The sequence below is a fragment of the Patella vulgata genome, chromosome 2 (genome assembly GCF_932274485.2).
Source record: "Patella vulgata chromosome 2, xgPatVulg1.2, whole genome shotgun sequence".
Lineage (NCBI taxonomy): Eukaryota > Metazoa > Mollusca > Gastropoda > Patellidae > Patella > Patella vulgata.
Genome location: NC_065880.2, coordinates 93,437,260 through 93,453,933, shown reverse-complemented (window position 1 = coordinate 93,453,933; position 16,674 = coordinate 93,437,260). Strand labels below are relative to the sequence as shown.

Below are 16,674 nucleotides of genomic sequence, written 5' to 3'. Positions count from 1 at the left end.
GTATATGTTATCACTCGTCGCTTCAGTCAGTTATATATAGAGCGGCGACTCATGTTTTCCTTTGGCGTTCGTCACTTCCGATACGGGAAACCTGTATTACTCAGCTATCGTAGCAATGATCTCTATGTTAAAAATATATTTGGAATGTGTTTAACCAGCTCCATCACATATGTGATATTGATTGGCACCAATATTGTCCTTTAAGTGTCCCAATATGTGGTTAAACCTGCCCCCTCTATTGTACAGCGGAGTACATTGAACCATTACAGTCCAGTAGTCTATATTAAATTGTATTACATTAATTGAATCTGATACACAATAGCAACTATGATATGTCTTCAAACATTACAATAAAGTAAAGAGATCTTCTTATAAAAAAAACTTTTGATATGGAATGAGGACAACCAGGGGAATCTATTCTTTTGTCAAATAGTACAAGGGGGATAACTACACTCTATGCAGGAAAAAAGTCTGGATATTGACAACGGAAGACTACGGAGGGGAAATAACTCTGATGTACAATTAAATGTTTACAAAATTTTGAGAGAAACACGTGTTTACAGAAGTAAAATATTTTAACAAAATCTAAATACTGTGTAGTGTACAGAGATTTCATTTGTTCAGTTGTTAATATGAAGACCAAGACGCCAGAGAAGGTAAAGAGGGGCTGGTACAAACTGAATACAAAGCGACACGTGCACTATTTCATTTCGTGATTTTTAATTTAAATCTATTGACATATGATTATGAATACACAATACAGTTACATAGCCAGTCAGTAGTAGGCCTTTATGAAACATCATCCATATTATATAGACCTTCATGAAACAATCATAGGGCTCCATGAAACATTATTTTAAACCCGATACTAGGACGATACCCAATACTAACTAAATAATACCAAATGTGAAATACTAGTGACCACCACATACTGCCTTATTGTAAAATGTTTTTATGATTATTTGGAAAGATCTATTCATAGTATCAGTACCCTCCCCCACCCCTGGGTATCTCAAACATCTTACCAAATATGACCAAATGTATCCCAATTCTAACAAAATACAGGGGGGTTGGATGGCCAAATGATTAGCATGTGCGCGCTGTATCATAAGGTCTGTCATTGATTCAACTACTGGTGTGGTTCCGAGTCCCTGTATTATCCAACGTGGTAGGTTTTTTCCAGATCTTCAGGTTTCCTCCAACTGCTAAATACTCCTAGGTGCAAGTGAATTCTTGAAATAGAATTAAACCATGTGTTAGTCCCGAAATGACCTAGTTTGTGTTGAGTGGATGTTAAATCCCATCTCTGTACATATATAGCCATTCTTATTAGGTAAAAGGTCAATCTCCAACAGGAATATCAGTCCAAAATTAACTCCATGACATTCAGTATTTACAATGAAACTTTCATTGATCTTTGCTACTCCCTGTGTAACAAGATGACCGCCATCTCGAAATGACCTAGTTTGTGTTGAGTGGACGTTAAACTCCATTTCTCTTCTTCTCTTCTAAACAGCTGTGAATAATAAACTTTATTCAATATTTTCACATTTATTTACAGGCTCATGGAAATGGTAAAATAAAGAAAAAGACACCAAAAAAACTGGATGATGATAAAATGGAAGCTGAGATAATCGACATGGACACATCACCATTAAAATCAGTGAAAACACCCAAAACACCATTTTTGATGGCCGAAGAAAGTTCTACAAAATCTAACAAGAAGAGGAAAAATACAGATTCAGACACGACAACTCCAAAGAAACAAAGTAAACTTAAAGAAAAAGGTAAATTAAAGATACATTATTTAAGATTTAGATAAAGCGCTGACCATTCTTGCTATAATAGCACAAAAATAGATAATGTAAAATGAACATTTTGATAATTTCATTCAAATTACTTGATTCTGAGCCAAGTTATCACTGTTTGTAGTTTTGACAAAAAATGTGCATTGCAGTAACCAGGGCACTGGTATATTTGAGTCTTAGCCTCGCTTTCCCATTTTTAAATTAATTTTTTAAATGTCGAACTGTTCTAATCTAGTTAAAATCTTGAGTATCCGATGCCATCAAGAGTTGATTATGGTCTGGATAAGTTAATAAATGTCTAATTAATAATTTAGATAACATTTAAGGCCTAAAGAAAAACCTATAATAGACAGATTTAGCTCTTGAGTAATGTATGTTTAAGTTTCTGTGTCATGACCAAGTTTAATATGTGTCGATACCATGGAATTTAAAAGGATCACAGAATTTATTTTGTAGGAATTTTTCTTGCAGACCTAATCGTCTCGATCCTTGAAAAGTGATATTTTGACAATATTCCGTAAACATTCAGTTTTTTTAATCTCAAATGTCCACGAAATGAATCATCCTACAAGTTACGAGTTAACTTATAAAAATTACTGATCTAATCATTTGGATCCTTTGATAGTGACAGTGTGGCAGTATTCAGTAAACATTCAGTTTTTTTAACATCCATATGAATCTTTCTAAATGTTACATGTTTAAATCAGTTGTTGTATATTTATTTCAGGCAGTAAAAAACTTACAACCAAGGCAGCACCCACACCAACCAGCAGCGTTAAGTCACAACAAATAGTCAAAAAAAAGAAAAATAGTGGAAAAAACAAGAAAGGAAAATGTAAGTTGCCATGGAGACTGCCTCCATTAAAGGGTTCTTTTAACAAGGCACATGTAATATTGACATATAGAGAAAGCATAACTCTGTAAGGACTTAAATGGGCCCAGATGCACCTTGAATAAAGACAATAACATGTTACAAACATATATACAATATCAACATAAAACAAAGAAAGATGGTCAACAAAAATTATACAGATTATAGATGAGTTTTCAATTTTGGTTTTAGGGAGGTTGTGTTGCAGAATGGTTAATGTGTGTGCGCGTACTGTCTGTGTAAGGCAGAGGTGGCAATCTCTGGCTCAACAACAAACATGCTTACCCATCTCATACGCCACCATGGAATCGCACTCGGTTACGGAGCCCCAAGCCACCATATCGCTACATGTATCGCAAATCAGTTTGTCGTACTGTCAATATGTATCGTATCGAAAATGAACTGTATCAACATCGTCCTATTATTTGAGGGGTCATTGGATGGCAAAATGGTTAGCACGTGCACGCTATATCAATTCACCGGTTGTACATGACAAGGAGTAGGGTCGCCTGTCCAATCTCGTTGGTTTACTTGGTTGCCTCCAGTTTCCTCCCACTGCTTAAGACCCCTACACACAAGCAAATTATTGAAATAAAATTGAACCATATTTTAGTCCCGAAATGACCTGGTATGTGTTAAATGGACATTAAACCTCATTTCTCTCTCTCTCAATTTAGATTTTAAGACAGTGATAGATTTGCAATTTCTCAGTGTAGAGCAGGTACCTCTTGGGCTGACCTTAAAAATATCTTTGTTTCGCCTAACGCGACCGACTAACTAAAACCACCCCCGACTTAAATTATTTTATTGCACTTTTCCGCGATCTTTTTATTTTATTTTGTGTGTCAACCTGAAATATATCACGAGAGTTATTTCCCTTTACTATGGCTATGGTTTGATTCATTATTGAAACTGGTTGATCAAGACGAAAGCATCATAGGTGTCGCTTCTCAACAAAATGGTTGCAGACGAAAGCACGTCCATTCCCACGAAATGATTCTGCCTCTATTTTTCTCAAAAACGGATATTTTCAATATCCGTTTTCGAGAAAAATGAAGGCACAACCCGCACGATCGTTATAAAACGTGTTGAGGGAGTTTCAAACGTCAGTTTGTGGCAATTCGTGTGCGAGTCGTGCATCACGAAAAATCCCGATGTCATTGATTTGTTTGCCAATAAAAGAAGACGAATGTTTGCACCCGGAAAATTATCAAGCTGTCAAATAAGCTCTTAAAAAAAAATCTGAAAAAAAAACCGACCTACCGACCCCTCTCCTCGATTGTGGGTCGGGTTTGGTGAAACAAAGATATTTTTAAGGTCAGCCTTGTTTTTAGTTAATTCTGATATCAACGATCATGTACGAGACTCCGTGATCAAGACTAGATGTTGTAGGCATATCTGGGAGAAACTAATAATATTTAATAGTCGTTACACAAAATTAACGATTAAAAGCAAATGACAATTTTGGGACCTATGTTCTCCATCTTTTCTAATCTTGTTAATGATTTTAATATTTCAGTTATTACGTTATTTATTGGTGCATTAGATACGAAGGTTACGCGAGAAACGGTCAGAGATTTTTTTGAGAAGCATGGAGTTAATTTGTATGAAGTCAGAAGAAAAAATGGAAGAAGGTATTTATTAGTTTAATTTATTCACTGAATGAATTGTCACTTTAAAGTTTTACTTTAAAGTTTTATTTTCTTCCCTGAATGAATTGTCACTTTAGTAGTCTTTACTTTGAAGTTCTATTTTCTTCACTGAATGAATTGTCACTTTAGTTTTTACTTTAAAGTTTTATTTTCTTCTCTGAATGAATTGTCACTTTAGTTTCTACTTTTTAAGTTATATTTTCTTCATTTCATTTGTCATGATTTTCAAGCGTGGTTCCCCCCATGTCAGTGGTGCAAGACGGGGGAGGCCTGGCAATAGGCAGCCTATAGTCATTCGGATGGTATAAAAACTGAGATCGTACACACTGCAGTGCATGTAAAAGAAACATTGACAATTGGACTTCGAAATAAGAGTAGGTCATAGCGCCAATATCTGGGCTAAATTTCCCTCACAGCACACTGTATGGCGCGTCTTCATTAGCCCAGTCGGAGCAGAACATTAAACCCCATTACCGAAATGAAAATATCACTTGTTTTTTTCTTCTTAAAAGCTTTTAGTTCAAATATTTAACTGATTTTGTTAAATGAAACGTTTTCCACACGTCTGAAGTGCCTGTTTATTTATCAATACCTTGAACAGCCAAAGATCAAATAGATCTGACCTAATCAAATTTCTTCCAATTGCTAGTTTTAGATGTTTGAAATTAAAAACATTTTATTTGTGATGATAGATTTTGTCATGTTGACCTACTCAATCCAGAAGATTTAGAAAAGGCTTTGGCTTTAAATGGTAAGAAAATCGCAGGAAGTAAAGTAAAGATCAACGCAGAGAAGAAACATTTTGATACCAGAGAAATAGAAGTCAGTAAGTGCTGTTTCATTTTTCAATTAAAATTTTTTTGATTTTTTTAGATAAAATTCAATTTTGATGTAAAGTGGAGAGAGAAGGCAATCTGATTAAAACACAGATCCTATTTCGTATCGTTTTTTTATACTTTAAATTTCATTTTACTTTTCTTTACTACACTTGGATCGGGAAGAGTTGTTATATAACCCTTGTTCTGGATGACGTGAGGGATAAGCCAATGAAATTGTTTGCAATGGGGATTTTTGGCGTGAGGTACACAGAACAGTGGGTAATCCACTAGAAACAGCAACACTGATTGCTTAATCAAATGTGTGTTGTCAAAGGGTCAAAAGCCGCTTGTATGACCTCTGACACAACCTTCCACTACAACCGGTCAGATCTACATGTAGTGTAGGCCATCGAAAGTATAAACAAACGAAATGAAATATAGATTTGTATGGTGCTTAAGGTTGCACCAAACAATTGAGGGGGGGGGGCTAGGTCATTTTGGGACTAACATAATTAAATAATTCAAACACGAGTAAAAGTCTTTTTCACTCAAAGGAGACCGAAGGACCCAGAGAAAAGGTTGAACAGGTACTTCTTGTGATGTACAAGCTTGTTATGGAAACCACTTCCCTTGACATACCTTAATGATGTAACATTCTGTTGTTAGAGCACTCAACCATCAAACCCCTGTCATTCAAGGGAAATGAAATCAGATATTTGAACAAAGTAAACCTGTGATGGGTCATCCTCAGATCCTCAGCTAGACATTCCAGGAGAACTGTTCAGCAAGATATAGAAAAAACAAATAATACCATAACATGTGGCAATGCAGGACTTTCCCTAATCCCTTATGTAATTTCTTTAATATGTTCAAATTCTTATTAATTTCATGAAATGAAATGGGGGTTGCATGTCTAACTTATCTGCACGAGCCTGGCTAATGAAGACATATTCTGTACTATCTGGGTTAATGAAAGATGGGCATATTCTAAGGAATTTTTGTGTGGATCTTGACGGCAGCGCTAGCCTTTATTCTTAGTTTTTGTTATTCCCAACTGTCAGGAAATCTTAAACATGCTGCTTATGGTATATGTGTTGTGCACTACGGACAAGGGGAACCCAGCTGAGCAATCCTTAGAGACTTATTAGATCCTCACGGGGATGGAACTGTCTAGATTGTCATCTGGCTCCATAATGTCCGAGCTACGCCTCCCTATTTGTTGTAAAATAAATCATTTTTTTTATTTATTTTTAATTAAAAAGTCTGAACACTGCTTTTTGTTTGCATAAATGACTGTGTTTAATGAATGTTATAGGAAAGCATCTGTTTGAAAATATAAAATACATCGGTAAAGAAAAAGGTTTTAATAAGAAATTTTGCATATCTTTTCCCTATAGGGTTGGTTTACAGAAATTATTATATGAATACAACTTTATAATTATTTATTTTATTTAGAATCCCAGACATTATTTGTAAAGAATATCGAGTCTACAGTATCGAAAGATGCATTACGCGATTTATTCCCAGAGGCTTCAAGTATTAAATATCCAAAAACAGAGTCTGGTAAAAACAAAGGGTATGTACAAAAAAAATCCTCCTAAGGGAGGTAACACATGATTTATTTCCTGAGGCTGTATCATAAAGTCTGTCATTGAGTCTACTGGTGTAGTTTCGATTCCCAAGTTGTATGTGACAAGGATTAGGGGTGCCTGTCCAACCTCGTGGGTTTCCTCCCATTGCTAAAGACCCCTACACGCAAGCGAATTATTGAAATAAGATTAAAACATATGTTAGTCCCGAAATGACCTAGTTTGTGTCGAGTGGACGTTAAACCCCATTTCTCTCTCTCTCCTGAGGCTATAGGTATTATTGTCACCTATCGTCATTCGATGGATTTTGAAACCATAAAATGTTAAAATTGCATTGTACACATGTTTACAAACACTGCATGATCGAAGAAAAGTGAATGTGAGAAATTGTTGATTATTGTTCGTAATGTTCAGTAAGATGTCTGGAATACGGTTATTAAAGGGTAAATTTTTCTTAATACTCCCCTGTTAATACAGGTACTGCTTCAATAGTATCCTAGTGGTTTTTCTTAGAACGATAACCACCCACTCCCTTTTATAACCTAACCTACAACATATGTAACAGATTTAATTACAATTTAATGTATATCTATATGTGATTAGACAAGCATATAGATATGGTTATCAAACCAATTAGTTTGGAAGTTAGGGAATGATGGCTAACCTCACAAGGAAATTAAAAGTTTGCATTTTGTTGAAAATCTAAAAAATAGATTCAGATAGTTGCAGAGGATTAGGATAAAGGCACAGGACTAGGATAAAATAAAATGAAATGGGGTTTAACGTCCTACTGTTCTGCTCCGACTGGGCTAATGAAGATGGGCATACAGTGTACTGTGAGGGAAATTATCACGGACCGCAGTGCTACGGCCTACTCTTATCGAATTCCAATTGCCTAGGGATCTTTAACGTGCACGCAAATATCCAAACGACTAGAATAAAGGTTTTCAAGAGTTTTGGTTTGTGACCATAGTCTCTTCACAATCAAAATAACAACCATAAATGTATGTTTTGTTTCTTCATGATGAGCTATTGTTTCTTTGAATCAATCCATACAATGACCGTCTATCTATGTTTTGTTTTATTTTGTAGATTTGCGTACGTTCAGTTTGAATCTATTGAGAAGGTAAAGGAATATTTAACAAAGAAAAAGAACCTAGAATTAAGAGGACAGAAATTAATTTTAGATACGGTAGAAAAGGGAACAAGTAAGTCCACCATCTTATTTATATATTTTATCAATATTTCATTTGATTTAATCAGGGCTGACAAAGGACAGGTATCTAGTCCTTCAGAATGGATGAAAAACAGGGGTTCCGGGTTCAAATTCTGTGGCAGTTTTATTTGGCTAGGATGTTGTCTTGGCAAAATTATCCCCCCTCCCGTTGCATCTAAGCATTGGCCTGGGGGGTTGGTGGATCTAGTGGTTTAACACATGCACATGAAATCACAAGGTCTGTTGTAACGACGAGTAGGGTTGTCTACCTAACCTTGTGTGTTCTCTCTGGGTCCCCTTGTTTCCTGGACGGCTGAAGACCAAATGAATTATTGAAATGAATACGATAAAGGCGGTACAGTTTTTAACATATTTATTTCAAATTTGGTGTGTAGCATCGGGGTCATGAGAGGACGAACCCTATCAATAATCGGGGAATCTGTGAAATTCTGTTCCAAAGTTATCCCTCTTTTCCTAAAACCTTGTGAATGCAATAGAAGCTATAGTTCTTAACAGATTTATTTCAGATTTGGTGTGTAGAATCAAGGTCATAAGAAGATGAACCCTATCAATAGTTGGGGATCTGTGAAATTCTGTGAGAATGAGCCCTATTTCCCAGTACTCCGTCAATTTATTCCCATTGTGGGCGTATTTTGCATGGCAACCGGTTGTTATTTCTCACATAAACCATCTCAATACAAGACTGACATACTCCAGGAGTTACATGTTGGATGTTCCCCTGTGGTCGATCTTACATTGTTTCTAATTCCACTTGGTTGCCTTGATAGACTTTTGACATGGTCTCTTTTCCCTAGCCTTTTATTACATGTATGGTTGTTGCCCGGGTGAAACAGACTAGTTCATATGATTGACAGTCAGTATATCTAGGATAGGATCTCCTTTCCCTAGCCTTTTATTCTTAATACATGTATGCTTGTCTAGGATAGGATTTCTTCTACCAAAGTCTGGTCTTTATGATTTTATGTAATATGCTTATCATTGAATAGATGAGTGGACGATTTCTTGACGTGATCGGAACAGCCAAAGTAACGAAAAAGTAACTGAACAATCTCTGATTTTTAATCACATAGCAATACGAAAGAGAAAGTCAGGCTGTAGATATTTTAGTTTTAAAAAATCTTTATTTTTTGAAGACACAGTCAAATTTTAGCTTTAAAAAAAATGCCTTTTCAGGACACAGTAAAATATTATTTTTAAGATACAGTACAAGTTTTAAAAAATCTTTATTATTTCAGGACACAGTAAAATATTAAGGGTTAGAAATTTAGATTTTGAAACAACACAAGAAACAATAGAGGAGGTGTTTGAAGGTTGCAACTCAGTTAAAATTTGTCTGAATAATGTTGGTAAATCACAAGGGTAAGACTATTATTTTATTCAGAAGTAGGTTTATTAGCCAGGGGCTTTTTTCATGGAAACTTAATCTGAAATATTTTAAGCATACAGCCTTTTCATTTGTTGAGGGTTAAATCCTAGTACAAATTTTAATTCTAAGCCAATGAAAAGGCTGCTTTCTTGAAATGTTTTAAATTCAACTTTTGTGATTAAGGCCCCAATTCACTTTCAATTATACATCACTGAATTGGATGTCAGCTGTTTCGTACTTAGATCATTCGTACCTCACATTTGTACACTCCACTTCATAACTCAAACTGATTTGTAGTTTTCCTATGTTGTTGAAATCAGTTAAAAGAAATTGAAATAAACGTGAAAGTATGAAACGGTTCATGTGAAGTACGAATGAATGAAGTACGAAACAGCCAGGTTACGAAACAGCTGACATCCAATTCAGTGATGTATAATTGAAAGTATTAAAATAGACAGTAATTAAGTGGAATCAGAATTAATTAAGGTAGACAGGTATATGAATATTTAATAGCTCATGCAAATTGCATGTTTAAATTTTTGTAATGCATGGTTAAAATCAGAGTGTATTAACCTATTCAAGTGCTAACACTGAAGATTTGGGCGACTGAACATTTTATATAATGTTATTTTTATAGGACAGCCATTGTAACATTTGAAACTATAGAAGCTGCTAAAACTGCACAGAAAGAGAAACACAAAGCAGAGGTGGATGGTAGAAAAATTATTGTTACATTTATTGAGGAAGAAGGTACGATTAATTTCATACTGATTAGCTATATCCCAATAGAAGCAGAACAGTAGGGACGTTAAACCCTATATCCCAGTTGAACCAGAATAGTTGAACCCATTTCATTTCATTTGTGATTACCTATAAGAAGCCGGCTGTGTTAATATCTTTTCAGTGTTTTTACCGCCCCCCCTCCAAGAGCAATATAACACCCCATAGCTAATATCACTCAATACAACCAAAATGGCAGAATAATACATTTACATTGGTAATACCAAGTTCCCACTGTCCTGCGATGCATTATGATAGGATTGTCCTTATTGAGTCCACAATCTGGTAGATGCGGATACGTTTTGATACGGTCAACACTATTGACCTCAATATATAATAAGACCTGATAGGATCACTACGATTACTCCACGATTCCAAGTTGTAGCACGGATCGTGATAGTGAGAACCTATCATTAGTTTCAATATGTTATTTGACCACCAATATTCTTACATCCACTAAATAATTTGGGATGTTGAGGTGCCGAATGGTTAGCGGGTGTGCATTGTATCATAAGGTCTGTCATTGAGTCAACTGGCGTGGTTTCGATTCCCTGGTTGTACGTGACAAGGAACAACCTTGTGAGTTTCCTCCGGTTTCATCCCACTGCTAAAGACCCATACGTGTAAGCGAATTATTGAAATAAAATTGAACCATATGTTAGTCCCGAAATGACCTAGTTTGTGTCGAGTGGAGGTTAAACCCCATTTCTCCCTTCTTTTATTGAAGAACAACCAGCACCTAAACATAAAAAGAAATTTGGTAAAGAAGATCGTTGGGGGAGGAAGAAAAGTTCATCTTATGAGAAGAGACGAAAACCACAGAACATGATCAAGAAACCTGATGGAAAACAGAAATCATTTAAAAAATCACCAACTAAAAAATAAAAAAAAAACATTGATATCCAGAAATTAAAACACTAAAAGCTGCTGAACATTGTTTACTGTATCTAATTTCTCATGGCTTAATCCATGCTGACAACTGAAATAGATAATTTAATATTTGATTAACAAAATTAAAATATCAACCTTAGAAGATGGGATTAAAAAGTGACCCATCAAATGTTTATACTTGTTATATTGCCTGTTCTGTTGTGGAGGTCGAATGTTGCGAAAGTTTCAAGTTCTCAAATCTTTGTAAATACTGTAGAGAATTGAACCATTTTTTGACCGAATGTTTATCAGAGATTCAATTTTCAAAATATTGTAGTTTGGATGAGATTCAAATTTCCTCAGGTGACGATCATCTGGTTTAAATGGCTAATATTTGGGACCTAAAAATGGACACAAATGGGTCGCAACTTATAAAATAATGTAATATGAATGTATATAAACTGATTTACATTCAGTCGTTTCTGTATTTACTCTAATTTCTGCCCAATTATGTTCGGCAAGATATGTGAAGAGTTCAGATTGTAAAGAAAATTGATATTACGCCAAATTATTACCTGAAAATTTTTCAGCAAGGTGCCAAGAAGATGTGTCAATTTCATATTCACTGTTTAAAGAAACAGAAAAAAAAACAAAACAAAATAAATGTATCTTTTATTTCAAAATTCAATAAACTGATAGTTAATTGAGGATTTACATGGAAATTTAGTTTCCAGTGAAATTTAAAGTTATATTGCACATTATAAATTAAAATTACATATTGTTATTGTTCTATGATGGTGAGGGATCTGTATGATTGTCTGATTCTTTAAAGGGTTAGGGGTTAGGTCTGTATGGTTGGGTGATACTTTAAAGGGTTAGGTCTGTATGGTTGGGTGATACTTTAAAGGGTTAGGTCTGTATGGTTGGGTGATACTTTAAAGGGTTAGGGGTTAGGTCTGTATGGTTGGGTGATACTTTAAAGGGTTAGGGGTTAGGTCTGTATGGTTGGGTGATACTTTAAAGTGGGGTTACCTGTAGAGCTGCTGTCCAAAGGAATGGCGTACATTTAACATTGAAGTTCATTTGTCAGGAACTTCTCACATACAAGTTAGGGGTCAGGGTGACTAAGTGCGTAAGACGCTGGCACGCTAGCCTGGAGGTCGAGTGTTCGATCCCTGCATTGGCTGAGAAAGTTCATCCAGATTTTCAGGCTTGGTTCCCCCTTGTCAGTGATGCAGGGCTGAGGGCCTGACAAGGACAGCTGTCTAGTCCTTTGGCGTGCACGTAAAAGATCGCTTGACCGTTGGACCTCGATATAAGACTAAGAGTAGGCCATAGTGCCGCTGTCCGGGCAAAATTTCCCTCATAGCACACTGTATGGTATATGCCTGTCTTCATTAGTTCAGTTCGGAGTAGGACGTTAAACCCCATTTCATTTCATTTCGCACGCACGCTTGAAAAATCCTTTTTATGGGACTCTTCTATTATTTGGGTAGCCATAAAGCTTGCAACTGCCTGGGAACACAGTTCTATGACTTTATACACACAAGATCTAGGAGAATTTCGAATTTTGGAGTTGCTGCCATTGGATCAGCAAAAATAGTAAAAAATTAAAAAAAGCTTGTGGATGTGAGTTGCCTTGAATCCATGAGATCCTGAATGAGTTGGATTTTGAACCAATATTTATATAGGCTAAGTTGGTTCGGTGGGCAAATGGTTTAAAGCATGCGAGTTAGATCTGTCTTTGAGTTAAAGGCTCAATACCACTCTTGTTGTAACTGAATAATATGTCCCAATCTTTATTCTGGTCAACAAATTGTACTTGTTTAGAATATTTCAATTAATTGATGATACAAATTTCATCTTTACACACCTTATTTAAAAAATTTGAAAAATTCAACATAATGGTTTGAAACGTCTAACGTAAACCTTTTCAAATGAAACTTCGATTTAAAAATATTTTCGAACCCTCTGGACAAGTAAAATAGGATGTAATGGATAATTTACACAACAGGTAGGACACTTAAACATCTAGTACTTAGATAGAGATATTATTTATTTTCTGGAGCTTTCAAGCCAGCAAGAGTGTTATTGCCCCTTTAAGTGGCGTGGTTTGGAATCTCAGCTAACATGACATGGAGTGGACGTTAAACCACATTTCTCTACCCTTCTCTCTCTCTTAAGGCCCGGTCCCAGTGGCCGATGGACACAAAACGTATGCAAAAAGGACACAGCGGACGAGCAAACTTTCGAGGGTGGCTCCATCCGTTTTCATCCGCTTCAGAAATGGACAAAATTGACAAAAAATTTGCGAAAACAGAACGGAAAAGAACGAACGTGGGAAGTATGTAGCGGGGATGTTAAATAGATGTTCATCGGAAGCCCAGCGGATGTGCATGACAGCTCCGAAGGGGTTAGGCAAACTCCAGACATCCTTCAATATACCAGATACATCCCAGATACAAACGCTTTGTCCGTTTTGAAAACTTTATATACGAGATGCATACGCTTACATCCTTTCTATTTCCGTGCTACTAAAGATGTATAGACGTTCCATGTACCTTATCTTTCCTCCCTCTTTCCGTTTTCAGCTGGAGCGGATGTGAGTTGCGAGGATGCAGAGAGGATGCAGAGAGGATACATTGGACGTTTAACGCACGATAACGGACATGGAACGTTCATCCGTTATAAAAGTTTTGTGCAGCTCAAAACTTTTTGCGCGGATGAAATCAAAGTGAACGGATGCTCGATGGATAGAGCGTATGAAACACGTATGCAATGAATACACAACGGATGCATGGCGTTTTCAAACGGAGGGCACGTTTTTTTCTCTGTTTTACATCCTCTTTGCATCCGTAAGTGCAGTGGGACCGGGCCTTTAGTTTGATATTTATCTTCAATATAGATAAATAGTTATTCAATAAGAATAAGGACAGCTGTGTTTGGTTTATTATGACAGTTGATTTAGGGACTGGGTAATTGAATTGGTTAGAAAATAAACAGTAGTTTTATCATCAACTCAATCTGTAATTGATAGAAAGATTCACGTCGAGGAACGAATCCACGAATCAAATCTGCCAATAAAATACAGCTGTAAAATAATAAGCAAACAAATAGAAGACTGTTTGCCGGATCAATTTCACCTACCAACAAGATGAAACAAGTGCAACAAGTTAAGACTGGGTCACAATCATATTGGTTATATAAACAGACAATATAAAAAACATACAAGGGGGGGGGGGGGGTGACCTAGTGGTCTTAGAGTGTTTCGTTTCGACTTCTAGCTGGCCGGTCACCTCTGTCTTGCGGTTGTGGTTTCTATCCCTGGTCTGAGGTATGTGGCTTCGAGATAAGGGCACCTTCTCAACCTCGTGGGTTTACGCCGGGTACTCCGGTTCCTCACACAGGAAAGACCCCTACGCATGCGTTAAGATAATAAAAATAAGACAACTTGTCTGCGATATCACCTTCGGTGGAAGCGGACGTTAAACACTAAGAACAACAAACATACAAGTCGGTTGATTATGGATTATGTGAGATTCTTATCCGTGGGATGGACTGTGAAGGAGTCGACGAGTATGATAATCTCGGTTCTCCTAAAGAAGACAAATTTTCTAACCTATTTTGAGGTTCATTTTCACTTTTGAATTAACGGCCTTTGTGGATGAATTGGTAATAATGCCTCAGGCTAAATTTGTGCATTAACGTCCACGTCCGTTAAAACCCCGATGCAACATTTAAAGCAATATGAATTACTTGCCAACTACAATGTGGTGAAAGATGAATCTCTAGGAATATCAGTCCAATAATGTACAAAGGTGTGTGGAATTAGAATTGATCTTTTGTTTGTTTTAGTTCCGATTGAATCCGAGTCGGGGCATTATCTGTCGTTGGTATAAAGCAGTGATTCTCAACCAGTGGGCCGCGAGATCTTCCTAAGTGGGCCGCGAAATTTTGAACAACACACAAAGAAAATGTGAAAAAGCACGGGATTCCAACTGAGTATTCACTGGTGTCTACTGATAAGTTCATAAGTGTGTTTTTCTATAGTTGAGTCAGTCTATATGTGTCTATTACTTTCCATGTTTTTATTTTTCAATTTTCAAATATTTTTCATATATATTTCGCCAGGTGGGCCGCTATTTTTTCATGTGTTCCAAGGTGTTGAGAACCACTTGTATAAAGGGACATTACGTTAGATTAGATAAAGAGCTGACAGTTCTCGTTATTATATTTGAAAAGAGAATATGCTGAACATTTCAGTGAAATTGCTGCACTCTGAACCGAGATATTAGTCATTCAGTTTTAGGCCAGCCTAGATCGTCATCCATGTTTACGGTTATTTCAGCCTCGATCATCATTACTAAAGTCGGTACGATAAAAAAACATAGTCTCGATTATCCATTTTTGGATTACATCATCAATGAGCGTTGAGCAGCAAATCCAGTGAAAATGGTCTGTATAAGTTTATTAACGTCTAATTAATAATTCCAGGCCAAATGAAAGACCTGCAGATTTACCTCTTGAATAATGTAATCTGATTAAAACACAGATCCTATTTCGTTTCTTTTTTTATAGTTCAAAATTTCGTTATATAGATGTCTGTACTACACTTGGAACTGGAAGAGTTGTTATATACCCTGCGTTCTGGATGGCGTGAGGGATTAGCCAATGAAACCATCTGTTACGGCGACGTGCTATGAACGGAATTGCGAGTAAACCACTAGAAACGTCAACGCTGACTTATTAATCAATGTGTGACGTCATAGGGTCAAGAACCGCTCGTACGACCCCTGACGCGACCTTACAGTACAACTTGTCAGATTTTCATGTAGTGTAGGCCATCGAATGTATAAAAAAACGAAACGAAATATAGATCTGTGTTTTAGTCCGATTGAAAACTAGTTGTACCATCTTCTTAAACCATTTGACCGCATAATACCAACAATTTGATTGTATGCTATCGGAGATAAAACTAAGGCCAGTAGTAGGTTTATTAGACAGCTCAAGGTTACAATATTCAATCAGGCTGTTGATTCAATAACCGTACACGCCCTCTGGGAAATATATTATTGAAATACATTTATCAATGTCCAAAATCATGGCTGTGTTCTCATAATTCATACTGGTTCTGTTTATACACGACACAAGGCTGGTTATTCGCAGCTATATATATTGTAGATTATATCATCTTGTCTTTAGTTTCTTCAAAAGAGAGAGAAACTGGAAGACCCGGAGAGAACCATCTTCAATAGAAGGCGTTATCTCGATCGCCTTAACTACGGACATCTTATCAAGCTAGATGTTGTAAACCTCTCGGTCATTGCTTCAGGAACATGGGAGAGAACACACGAGGCTGGACAGGCCACCCTTGTCACGTACAAAACGCCCTAGAACATTTACACTTCCCACGCCATACACAATAACCATAGCGGCCAAGCTATAGGGTCGTTGTTAACAGTCCGTTAAATTTCTGTTGTTGGAAAAAAAACCCATATGGATTAACTTATTAACCTATAGGGGCGTATAGGTGTCACGAAATTATAACAAAAAACCCATTCTGTCCTTCAAAGAACACGGGTCCTCATAAAACACAGTGCCTTATTAGTCCGGGGCATTAATTATTCACGAAACTTAAGACTCGCCTCTCTAACGTCGTGAAGTTTTTCTGGGTTCCCCGGAT

The 16,674-nt window shown here is 36.5% G+C and overlaps 1 protein-coding gene across 1 annotated transcript; it reads left to right on the top strand.

The window, feature by feature from the left end:
• Positions 1 to 515: 515 nt before the first annotated feature.
• Positions 516 to 11,755, top strand: LOC126809810 (nucleolin). The gene is made up of 10 exons (XM_050534602.2): positions 516 to 656; positions 1,562 to 1,787; positions 2,536 to 2,643; positions 4,199 to 4,313; positions 5,024 to 5,157; positions 6,605 to 6,725; positions 7,831 to 7,946; positions 9,211 to 9,334; positions 9,979 to 10,091; positions 10,849 to 11,755. The coding sequence occupies exons 1-10, from the start codon at positions 633 to 635 to the stop codon at positions 11,004 to 11,006; spliced, it is 1,239 nt and encodes a 412-aa protein (XP_050390559.1). The 5' UTR covers positions 516 to 632; the 3' UTR covers positions 11,007 to 11,755.
• The last annotated feature ends 4,919 nt before the right edge of the window (positions 11,756 to 16,674 follow it).